Source organism: Pimephales promelas, chromosome 17 (assembly GCF_988280905.1).
Source record: "Pimephales promelas chromosome 17, fPimPro1.hap1.1, whole genome shotgun sequence".
In the NCBI taxonomy this organism is placed as follows: Eukaryota; Metazoa; Chordata; class Actinopteri; order Cypriniformes; family Leuciscidae; genus Pimephales; species Pimephales promelas.
The window spans coordinates 31,780,118-31,793,403 of record NC_142785.1 but is presented as its reverse complement, the minus strand read 5'-3'; the positions used below and the strand labels follow the sequence as shown (position 1 = coordinate 31,793,403).

The following is a 13,286-nucleotide window of genomic DNA, read 5'->3' as shown; positions in this document are numbered from 1 at the left end:
CATTGCGCAAGTCTTTGAGTTTTTTTGCAGAACTACGCCCCCTCTGGCGACAAGCGGAACTGCAACCAGTGGGACCACACACACGCTTGAACAAGCTGTTCATAACCAAAGGAGCATCAGCCGCACAAATCTGCAAGTCATTTTAAATATATGAAAGGAAAGAAGTTTGAGGAAATTACACACTTATGTGAAACGGGGTAGTAGAAAACTTTGTTTTTTGTTTCCATCTATCTCCATGTTGAACTGTTGTACGTGTTTACTGTATCCACTTATTATGGAAACACGTTCATGAACAATATAAGTTATTGAAACATGAAATGTTGCGCAATGCACCTTTAAAAATGATGCTGGTGCCTTGAGCTGTCAATCTCTTCAGAATAAGTCTCCAACCACACATTGTGCAAATACAGTCTGGCTACTTGAGATTAGATTCATCAAACCTGAAGCTGCTTCAGATCTCAGTGGGATTTTTCTCCACTCATGTCTTAATTAATGCAATTATATAGATGTGAAGCTCCAAAATGAGCACCTGCTGTGATGTTAAATTCATTTACGCTTTGATCTATGAAAGCTCTCTGAGAGGAGGCACAGACTAATGTGCAGTAATGGAACAATATCCATCTTTAATTGTTCGAGTCCAGACTCTTATTTGTATAAGGTGCTGAAGGTGGAACAAAACTGATAAATAACTTTCTCTCTTTCTCCTTCTGGATGAGATCTGGTTTTCTCATCTGGTCATCGTGACCAGTTTCTTCATGACACGTCTTTATGAGCACATAATCAGGCGTTTATCATGGGCGCAGTCCAGGTCACACACACAGGACACGGTTCAGCTAAAACACTCGTGCAGATGAACTGATACACACTAGAGAATGCTGGGATTGAGTTCAACCATCTGCCTCCTGAGAGAATGTAACATGGCCTGCAATGTGTGATTTACTTCCCCAGAATTAAACAAGACAACTGCTATTACAGACTCAAAAGTGAAATCCCACACATTACGTGTCTCTGCTACCTGACGGATCCCACTGAGACTGGTCTCGTGAGAAATCACACCAGTTTCTATAACAGCACTGACACTGCTTGTCAATCATGGCACATGTTCATTCCTGACCCCATTTAGCCTGTTTCTGTCTAATGAAAAGTCAGAAGTTCAACAATAAAGTTAGGCACTATTTATCTTTTTGTTTGTTTCACACGTGTGCTTGAAGATGCCTGATGTTTATTTGCTGATTTAGAAGCTTTATTACCAGTATAATATAATATAATGTAATGTAACATAATATAAAATTATGTAATGTAATATAATTTAATATAAAATAATGTAATGTAATATAACGTAACATACATAACGTAATGTAATGTAATATAATAAAGAATCCCTGCTACAATACAGAGGATAAACGGTTTAGAAAAATTGATTAATAGATAATATAACATAACATAATATAATATAAAGAATCCCTGCTACTATACAGAGATAAACGGTTATAATATAATATAATATAATATAATATAATATAATATAATATAATATAATATAATATAATATAATATAATATAATATAATATAATATAATATAATATAATATAATTAGGGCTGTCAAACGATTAATCGCATCCAAAATAAAAGTTTGTTTTAACATAATATATGTGGGTGCACTGTGTATAATTAATTTGTATATATATAAATACACACAAATACATGTATATTTAAGAAAAAAATATTATTTATATGTAAAATATTTATATTTATATATAATATAAATTATATATAAACCTATATTCAGTATATACATGAACATTTTTCTTAAATATATACAAGCATGTGTGTGAATTTATATATATATATATATATATATATATATATATATATAAAATAATTATACACAGTGCACCCACATATATTATGTACACAAACTTTTATTTTGGATGCGATTAATCGTTTGACAGCCCTAAATAATATAATATAATATAATATAAAATAACATAACATAACATAACATAACATAATATAATATAATATAATATAATATAATATAATATAATATAATATAATATAATATAATATAATATAATTCGTCCATTAACAGTGGATATGTGCTGCAAAATATGTGTAACGCAATTTATTCCTAAAAAAGGGTTAACTTGAAACTTTTGTTTCAAGAATTCAATCAGTATAAACTAAAATTGTCTCCATGTTTTGTGCGGATGCATTTAATTTCATGTGTTTTGAGTTCAGGACATCTGCCTATAAAACCAGGCGCCCCGTATAACAGCACAACAGATGACAATAAATCAGCACCAAGTTGCACAAGCTCTGATGTTTTTATGAAATAACTATCAGACATGTACCACTGGGGTCAATTGGAAGCATGTGGCTAAAGGCTAATGCCGTCCCGCCGGGTGGGGTGTTGAAGCCTGCTGTTGTGCAGATGACCAAATGAGCTCATTATAGAGTAATGAGGCAGAAATACAGCTAACCTCGAACAGAGTCGTCATGTGCTGGAGATTCTAGGTAACGGAGTAAGAAAACGATTCATGTTCACAATGTCAGCGGATGAGTCATAGGATTTTCTGCTGAACACAAGATATTTTGGGGAACTCTGGTGACTTTTTAATAAAAAAACTTAGACATTAAGCAGACAGTTTACTAATACTTTAATGAGAGTTAGTAAGAAGTTGCAAACTATAGTTAGTTATGCTCAAACGCAATCACCAAAATAAAGTGTTCCCAAGAATTTTAATTTTTTGATTCTAGTAAAACCTGACTTCCTTTAGATGAGTTACAGTATAAGAAAATGTAATTTGAAATATACTTAAAATATTTAAACATTCACCTCTATATGGCACCAAATATATCCATACGTGTAAGAAATATTAATATTAAAATTAATTCACCACAATAAAACATCAAAATATATTCATATTTAAAATATATAATTATATATACTGTATAATAAATAATAATCTATTCTTATTTAAAATGTATATATATATATATATATATATATAAGATTGCACAAAAATATTTAATACTATAACCTTTTAATATTTATTGACTTCTCATTGACTTCCATAGTATATTTTTTTCCCTACTATGAGACCAGAAACTGGTTACTGATATTCTTCTAAATATCAAAAAATCATCTGAAAACATTCGAAAACGGTAAAACCTAATGGTTTAACTCTGGGGAAAAGGTAAAATGAGCCTTTTTCCAAAAAAGGTGGAGTATCCCTTTAAATAGGAATAATACAGGGACTGACTATGTGTCCAGGGTGTTCTCTCGAGACGCCGTGATAGCTGAGCGACCAGAGGATAAGCGGTTTGGAGAATGAATGGGTTGATAATAATATATTAAAAGAAATTCATCATTGCATCAGATATTGTGTCAAAATTAGGACTTTGTAACTCGCAATTGCAAGTTTATATCACAATTCTGAGACAAAAAAATCAGAAATTTGGGATATACACTCGCATTTACCTTTTTAATTCTTTGTGGCTTCTATAGAAGTGCAGAACAGACACTTTCTGACTCCAGGCTCCGCCCACATTAAAACCATCATCACTGTTTACAAACTGCAGTATTTTGGTTGCTCTTACCCAGTGGAGGGGGTCATGATGCATCCGCCTCGGTCCACAGTCGCTCTGCACCCGCACCCGCGCTCCGGCGTGTCGTGATTCATGCCAAAGTTGTGTCCGAGCTCATGGGCCAAAGTAACCGCAGCGCCGAGGGGGTTATCAGAGTGATCCTAAAACACAGAGAGAGCGAGAAAGTTAACTTCTTTCTCACAATTGAGAGAGTTACTGTAATGTGTAACAATATTGTGTTACTCCTTAAAAAAGTAACTAATTTAGGTTAGTTTTTATGGAAGTTTTTATTAATTTTGCGTAATACTGAATCTTTTTTTGTGCGAATCCAGCGTTGTGAGCACTTATGGGAGACTGGCCTGTGTCCGATGTGAACGCTTTAGAGTCAGGCACGTTTGTGTGTGTCTTATATTATAGCTCATAGAAGATTCTCAGGAATACTTGATTCTGGTCAATCTTCATAAAAAATACACTCTTATATACATAGAACCTTAAAGGAGTAGTTCACTTTTGAAAAAAACTTTTGCTGATAATTTACTCACCCCCATGTCATCCAAGATGTCCATGTCTTTCTTTCCTCAGTCGAAAAGAAATTTAGGTTTAGGATGAAAACATTCCAGGATTTTTCTCCATATAATGGACTTCAATGGGAACCGGATGGTTCAAGGTCCAAAAGACAGTTAATAACTGTTTCAGATGCAGCTTCAAATGTCTTTAAACGATATCAGACGATGAATAAGGGTCTTATCATGCGAAACGATCGGTTATTTCAAAGCTTATTCCAAAAATGTAACTTTTCTAAGGACAAATGCTAGCCTAGCGCGCGTTTGTAACGTCACGTAATGCGTAATTACGTTCAAAAGGTCACGGGCGACGTAGCCGGAAGTACAGAATCAAAATCGTCCCACATCGTTGTTTTACCTTTTAATTCCTTTTTTGTAAACGGCGTTTGAGTTAGTTTTCACGTTCAACCTATGCGTTCAACTTGTAAACACTCTGACTCTGTACTTCTGGCTACGTCGCTCGTGACCTTTTGAACGTAATTACGTAATACGTGAGTTGCAAACGCGCCTCACAGAATGGCGAAAGGCTAGCATTTGTCCTTAGAAAAGTTACATTTTTGGAATAAGCATTGAAATAACCGATCGTTTCGCATGATAAGACCCTTAGGGGGTCACACTACTGCGTTTTCGTTTAAAAACGGAGAATTAAAACGAAAACGATCTCCGTCCACACCAGCGTTTTACCTGCGTATTAGAATTTATCTCCGTCCACACTAAAACGACTGAAAACGTGGATCACGTGACCATTCACCAACACTGGGCATGCGCGCGCCGGTGTAAACAGTGGTTGGCGAATCAGGGAAAGATACGTCATGACTGATAACACCCAATCATAGAGCCGAGCGTTAGCCTCTGCGTCATCGTTTGTAAACTCCTCCGTTTTGTCTCGTCCACAGTAAAACGCCCTCCGGAGATTCAAAACGCAAAACGCAGCTGCAGCGTTTCTAAACTTCTCCGTTTTAGGTCTTCGTTTTTCCCGTTTTAGTGTGGACGGGAGGTGCAAACGTAGCAAAAGGTCTCCGTTTTTAAACGAAAACGCAGTAGTGTGGACGGGGCCTTATTCATCGTCTGGTGTCGTTTAAAGACATTTGAAGCTGCATCTGAAACTGTTATTAACTGTCTTTTGGACCTTGAACCATCCGGTTCCCATTGAAGTCCATTATATGGAGAAAAATCTTGGAATGTTTTCATCAAAAACCTAAATTTCTTTTCGACTGAAGAAAGAAAGACATGGACATCTTGGATGACACGGGGGTGAGTAAATTATCAGCAAAAGTTTTTTCAAAAGTGAACTAATCCTTTAACTTTTCCCTCAGAATTCCAAGTTTATATCTCAAAGCTCTGAGAAAAAAAGTCCGAATTGTGAGATAAAGTCGCAGTTACCTTTTTGTTTTTATTTTTTTCCCTGGTGTAAACATGCATCGATACTGAAAGTGTCAGGCAAGCACAAAAAATAAATCCACATGCTTGAAAGCATCTTGGTGATTTAAAATAAGCAATCAATTCCAATTTAAAACAAACAAGAGCAATTTCTTCCTCTGTGACCCCAGAGAGCCGAAAGGCGTTATCCGTTCTGTTCCACCTTCCCTCCCCAGATTAGATTTATCCCCACATCTCTCCTCCTGCACGTTTGTTTTTCTCTCAGAAAACGGTTCACATGAGATCCGCAATGAGCAGACAATAACGGCCTTTATAATTACTTTTCCACAAATCCGTCAGAGCAGCATAACTCCAGATCCGTGCGCTGCTGTAATTGCTCGAGCGCTGCCAGAACACAACCAAACCGTTCTGTTTGGGGAAGGGTGTGTGTGTGTGTGTGTGTGTGTGTGCTGATGAGGCAGGACAGACACAATTACAGTCATTCCTGTAAGTCACTTTGGTAAGGACGCGTCTGCCAAACACATGAAAATCAAATTAAAATGAAGAAAATCAGCTCAGTTCTGAGTGATTATTCGTGTTAGTCAGGTGGTTTGTGCAGAAAGAAGATGAGTGGGTTTTAATTCCCAGAAGATGCATGCTCTTTCATAGCTTATGATTTAAGAAAAAAATACTTGAACCAAATTATGGGGTCAAAAAGTAGACATTTATTTAAGTAAACATTTATAATGAATTCTATTTCAAATAAATAATGTTCTTATGGACTTTCTATTTGATTTTTCTACAAAAACATGAACTTATTTCAACACTGATACACTGTAAAACATATTTTCAAGATTTGTTATCACAACATATTTTCTTTTGTCAAATCAACTTTATAATAATTTATTTAGTTAGTTGAAATAACTTATTATTTTGAGTTTCTGATGATTAAATTAATCTCCTTCATTGTATTAACCCCTTAACTGTCACCGTCCCGGTACCGGGACGCCTAACTTTACTTCACTATATTTCTATTAAATCCTAATCTAATTATGACAAATTATATATTTTTGGAAAGGTCTAAGACTTCTAATTAAATATTCGACCCCTGTTTTGTGTTAAAAATTATGTAGGAAGAGTAATTAATGAATTTATGACAAGAGTGCACCTAAGAAAATCTGCATCATAACAGGAGGTCTGACCTTTGTCACAAAAAGTTGATGCACCCACTTTTAATCATTGAAACTTCTGTTTTTATGCTAAAAGTTCATAATAAAACATATAATCTAGTATTTTTCAATAAAAAATAAAAAGTATAGTATAAAATTATCCTCTAAAAATGATAATATATATGTATATATTATCCTCTAAAATATAATAATATTTTTTATCGCCTTTTTTATTATATCACACATTTTAGTAGTTATCATAAATTAGGTATCATTTGAAAGCTTATAAACTCAGAATTCATCCTGTGAAAACCATTTTATAATTGAACGTTGCGTTACCATAGAAACGGTACTTATTTTATGAGGCTCCTCCCCTTTTGGGCATCCTTATTTTTCATAATTTATGATCAAAACCTTTATTAATCTTGACAAAACACATATTGTCAGAAAGGTCTGAGTCTGAAGGTTCCAAATTTTGTGACAAAATTGATATTTGGACAGAAATGTATTAATTTGTTAAGGCAGAATGTACACAAATAAATTCAATGGAATTCAATGGCACCCGGTGGCTATTTTTGGTACTACGCCTAAACAAAATCTCATGGGAACTTCAATTTTTGTGATATCAACTTCAAATTTGGAACATAACTTGGTTCGATTTATGGCTTTGATTTTATAGTAATTTTAGAGTAAAAATATTTTGTAAAATATATATTTTATATAAAATAAAAAATATATAGTACAGTATATTTGATTTAGTGTAAATTAAAACTTCCATAACTTTCATACTTTCATTTTTTGAAGTGTTTTCACTTCAGCAATAATCTGCTGAGTGTTTTCTTTAAAACAAGACCAAACTTGGGTATATATTCCAAGGCATTCTTAAATTACAACCATTTAAGTGTGAATAGAGCATTTAACTCCCATTCTCAAAAAGGGGGGGGGGGGGGGGGTGACAGTTAAGGGGTGTATTAACTCACTTTTTCCAGTTCAATCAGCTTAAAATTTTAAGGCAACCCAGGTTACTTACTTTTTTAAGTTAAACCAACAATATTTTTTTACAGTGTAGTAATCACAACATTTTTTTTAGTCAAATCAACTTAAATCATTTATTTAGTTCAGATTACATATAATTTTGAATTTCTGATGATTAATTAATTAATCTCCTTCATTGTATTAACTCACTTTTTCCAGTTCAATCAACTTAAAATTTTAAGGCAACCAGGTTACTTACTTTAAGTATTTTTTTTACAGTGTAATGAGAAATATTTCTTGAGCAACAGATCATCATATTAGAGTGATTTCTGAAGGATCATGTGACTCTGAAGACTGGAGTAATAATGCTGAAAATACAGCTTTGATCACTGGAATAAATTACACTTTAACATATATTAAAAAAGAAAACACTTCTTTTATAATATTTCACAATATTTATGTATTTTTGATCACATAAATACAGCCTTGGTGAGCAAAATCCACTTCTTTTAAAAATATCAAATCTTACTTAACCACAAACTTTTGAATGGTTGAGTTGCATATAAGGTATACATTTTTTACCAAAAAAAAAAAAAAAAAAAATGTATCTGCAAACAAATAAAATTTTTCCTCCAGCCAGCTTTCCAAGCATTTAATAAGTGTATCAGGCAAAAATGCTGATGTTTATAAATCTGGCACTATCTATAATGAGCTTTATTTGCATAGAAAGAACGCATGTTTGTCAAGAAAAGTCTGACAATGACTTCCATTTAAATATGAATGATGCAATGCTGCACGAGTGAATACACAATAGATGAAGTTTGATGGAGCGTAATGATGGAGGACAGGAGTGTGTAAAGTCCATTTAGCGAATGTGAAAAGAAACAGATCAGTTTGAAACCAAGCGGGAATACAGCAAATTGGATTTGCAAAAGCCTCATTGGTTAAAGGATGCTGAAATCACTGTGGCAAAAGTTACAATTTTCTCACTCTAGAGGAGACACATTTAAGATTACTAGCATGTTTTTTTGCAGCAGAAAAAACTATTTAATCTCATTTCTATTCTTTTGATAACATTTGTGAATTTTATTTACAATGCATGTGTGATTGGAAAATTCTCAGCTGAACATAATCATCTCGTTTACCATCAATTGCATTTTCAGAAATGGTCAAATGGGGACAAAACCTCTCCGAACACAATGTCGTGAGATCGTGCCGTGCTTCTGTGAAATGTTGAGGCTTTTATAGTAGCAACTTCACTAAATCAAACAGCAAAAACAGAAGTCTATCATGCAAACAGTCTCCAAGAGGCGGCCAAAGGGAATAAAATGCCTCAGACGAATGAGTCGATGAAGAAAACATGCATGTCTTTTGTTGTTTCGTAGAAGCTGCACGCAACACATTGATCCATAATGGAGAATCTCCACATAATGGGATCCTCAATCGAAGCACAAATACAGATATGGTCCAATTTACTCTAAACTTAAAGGCAAAAAACACACTGTATGCAAGCAGAACGAAAGCGATTAGTTTGCGTCGAATGCTTGTGTTATTAAACTGGAGGTGTTATTAGTCAGGTGTCCAGCCATAAATAAGTCAACAGTTTAATGACTGCGACTTCAAATGATTTGCTGAGCAAGAACACATGCAGCTCTTTCCTCTGACCACAGACGCTCTGCATCTCAGAGAGAGGCTTTGATTTTATGTCTCGGTCGAGTGTAATCGTCGTGTGCTGTGATCAATGTGTTGGTTTGATTTATGTGGAAGCACCTCTAGATGTCTATGCTGAGTAAGTTAGTGTCCTCATCTGAACTACCTGATGCTTGCAGTGCAAATAAAATACATATATGTGACAAATGAAGCAACTCTGTTTATTTACACTCTCAGAAAAAAAGGTACAAAAGCTGTCACTGGGGCTGTACCTTTTCAAAAGGTAAACTTTTATTTTAATATGTACATTTTAGGTGCTAATAAGTACATTTTAGGTGTTAATATGTACAGTTTAGGTGCTAATGTGTACATTTTTAAGTGTTAATATGTACATTTCAGGAGCTAAATTATACCCATTTTACTGTAGGTCCTAATATGTACATTTTAGGTGCTAATAAGTACATTTTAGGTGTTAATATGTACATTTTAGGTGCTAATAAGTACACTTTGTGTTAATATGTACATTTTAGGTGTTAATATGTACATTTTAGGTGCTAATATGTACATTTTAGGTGGTAATATGTACATTTTAAATGTTAATATGTACATTTTAGGAGCTAATATGTCAATTTTACTGTAGGTCCTAATATGTACATTTTAGGTGTTAATATGTACATTTTTGTTGCTAATATGTACCACTATGGTTAGAAAATGGACCTTTTTAAAAGGTACAACCCCAGTGACAGCTTTTGTACCTTTTTTCTGAGAGTGTAAAACATATACATATAACTCATGTGCAGCAGCCAAACAAAATATAACGTTATGACTTAGGGTCAAGAGCCCAAATAAAGTGAACACTGATCACCATAATGGTGACTTACAATTATGGTTTTTACCTTCATTGATTCTGCTTGTTAGGAGCCTTCAATAATGTTCATTCATCAGTCAATTATTCACTTAATTATCTAATTAACTTTAACACTGCTTCAGTGTTCATTTAACACTCTGCTCAGAGTTTATATAATTCACACACTCAGTGTTAATTTAACACTGGGGATTTTGTTGTATATACAAATATATATATATATATATATATATATATATATATATATATATATATATATATATATATATATATATATATATATATATATAATTGAAGCTGACAACATTTGAAATACTCAAAAATATAACTGAACCACATGTACTCCAAAAAAATGCTGGGTTAGTTGAAGTTTGTTTCAAATAGGGAAAAACCCAACTGGTGGTTTAAATTCGTCCAATATGGACAAATATTTGGTATATATACCATATTTGGTATTTATGGTATGTATATTTATCATATTTGGACAAATACCATATTTGGTATTTATATAAATATGGTGGGTTTGTCCATATTTGACCCAAACATGAGTTGAAACAATCCAGCATTTTTTACAATGCAAACATTCCAAAATTATCATTCACCAGGAATGATTGACAGATGTCACTCACCATGACGATTCCCCCTGACTGCTCCGCAGTGCACATGCTCATAATGGGAGCCATGCCGATGGTGGTGCCCTGAAAATAAACCCCACTGAGGGGGAAAACAGGAAGTCATGTGACACAGATGTTCATCTACAGCATCATACATCAGCCTGGGAACATTTTAAAAAGAAATGAGGTGTAAAGAAAGAAAACTCGTGTAGTTTTCAACGTTTTAAAATAAGAAATGGTGAAACAATTTCCTGGCAGCAAAAGTGCATTGATTGTATAGTGGTAAACCGCATGTTGTGTTCTCCACCTGCGGCTCTCAGCGGTTACCTGATCAGCTGAGCGTTATCGTGAGCTCTCTGCGGGAGCAGCTTGAGTTTTCTCCAGTCCAGGAACTCGTGGAGCGATGTAAACGGATCCTGTGTGATGGAGCATTTGTCTCCGTCACTCCACACCTCCAGCCCCACCAGAGCCACACGGATATTCAGGGATCTGTAAAACTGAAACACGGCAGCGCCAACATTAGCTAATCAGGTTAAACCAGAACAGCAATGATGGGACTGAAACCCAACAAAATCTGGCTTTAGATACACAAGTAGGTACACAAATATGAACATTTGTATAATTGCAAAGATTAGAAATTGAAATTGAGATATATAAATTGGTTTGAAGGCTTGAATGCAAATCAGAATGAGTTAATTTAAATTTAACATTGAAATGTCAAGTTAACAAGCATTTTCCAACAAAAATGATCTTTTGATTCTTAAATTAATTTCTGTTCTTAATATCATGCAAAAAATATCAAACAAAGTACCATATCTTTTAAATAAATACTCCTATATATATATATATAGGAGTATATATATATAGACGGACGGACGGAGGGACAGACAGATAGACAGATAGACAGTTAGATATAGATGGATAGATAGATAGATAGATAGATAGATAGATAGATAGATAGATAGGGTAGTTTTTGTTTGGTTTTGTTTTATTTAATTTTTATTATTAATAAAAAGCATGTTAATCTACAGTCCTTTCTCCTTTAATCATCTCAAACCAGACAGAAACCTACGGAGGCGTATTGCATTCACTTGAAGAAAAAAAAATCTACTCTGTTTTTCTGAATTAATGAGTTAATTTTTCATGAGAAAATATTTTTTGCTCTGTTTTTCTGAATTAATGAGTTAATTTTTCATGAGAAAATTTTTTTTGCTCTGTTTTTCTGAATTAACGAGTTAATTTTTCATGAGAAAAAATTTTTTGCTCTGTTTTTCTGAATTAATAAATAATTTTTCACGAGAAATTTTATTTTGCTGTTTTTCTGAATTAACTCATTAATTCAGAAAAACAGAGCAAAAAAAAATTCCATTAAAAATTAACTCATTAATTCAGAAAAACAGAGCAAAAAAAAAAATTTTCTCATGAAAAACTAACTCGTTAATTCAGAAAAACAGAGCAAAGAATTTTTTCTCATGAAAAATTAACTCATTAATTCAGAAAAACAGAGCAAAATTTTTTTTCTCATGAAAAATTAACTCGTTAATTCAGAAAAACAGAGTAGATTTTTTTTCTTCAAGTGAATGCAATACGCCTCCGTAGAAACCAAATCCACTCATTTGCATTTAAAGGGACGCACACAAAAACGGAGTTGTGTGTGTGTGTTTTAGAAATTGATCTCTAATGTGGTGGTATTAATATTTAACGTCCAATTTTACCTTGTCCACATAGTTGGCGATTTCAGCAAGCCTCTGTTTCACTTTCTCCACGTCTTTCCCCTGTTTCTGATACTGAAATGCAAAGCAAAACAAGAAAGTCTTTAAACTGCAGCCAAATGTGTCATTCATTGGCCGACTGTGGTAAATGTCACATGAGGTAATCCATTTTCCACGGGCAGCGGCACACAGATGTTGAGCCAAACATGACCAGAAGTGTTTGATGTCCAGAATGTCAGTCAGTGGATGTAAAAACGGCTTTTCAAAATAAAAGCACAGATTGGAAATGTGTCAATCATGATTGCTGCCTCTGGGTGTTGTAGGATGAGTGTTACTTTCATTCCTGTAAAACTGGCAAGACAATAAGAAATGCTCTACTTCTAACTCTTTCCTTAAAGGGTTAGTTTACCCAACTAACCCTTTAACATCTTCCTGGTTTCAACAGGTACAGCTCAACAAACCAAATGACCAGGTTTTGTTCTTTTCCTTAAAACATCACATGACAGGATATTTGAAAAGCCCCTCAATGACAGAAAAAAGTTAATTTGGGAACAAAGAATTTCTTAAAGGACATTAAAAACACTGTTAACAGACAAAACTACAACGAGGTCAAGTGATCACAGCTGGGCGTACTCACTTCCAGCGCAAACAAACAATCTAATCTGCTTTAACCTTTGACCTCTCACCTCCCTGACTCCCTGAATTCGGAGGGGTCATGACCTTGTGTTTACATTGAGGTCAGGATGTACGGAGCTGCAATGATGTTCAGCTGGTATTGCTTATTTGA

The 13,286-nt window shown here is 34.0% G+C and overlaps 1 protein-coding gene across 6 annotated transcripts in view; it reads right to left on the bottom strand.

Annotated features, from left to right (window-relative positions):
• Window positions 1-13,286, bottom strand: part of adam12a (ADAM metallopeptidase domain 12a) — a 118,029-nt gene that overhangs the window by 38,264 nt on the left and 66,479 nt on the right. For all 6 annotated transcript variants that reach the window (XM_089122374.1, XM_089122375.1, XM_039651446.2 and 3 more), the window contains 4 exons: window positions 12,503-12,574; window positions 11,115-11,284; window positions 10,803-10,887; window positions 3,605-3,753 (listed from right to left, as the gene is read on the bottom strand). In XM_089122374.1, the coding sequence (XP_088978500.1) occupies window positions 3,605-3,753; window positions 10,803-10,887; window positions 11,115-11,284; window positions 12,503-12,574 (476 nt within the window). The remainder of the gene's footprint in view (window positions 1-3,604; window positions 3,754-10,802; window positions 10,888-11,114; window positions 11,285-12,502; window positions 12,575-13,286) is intronic.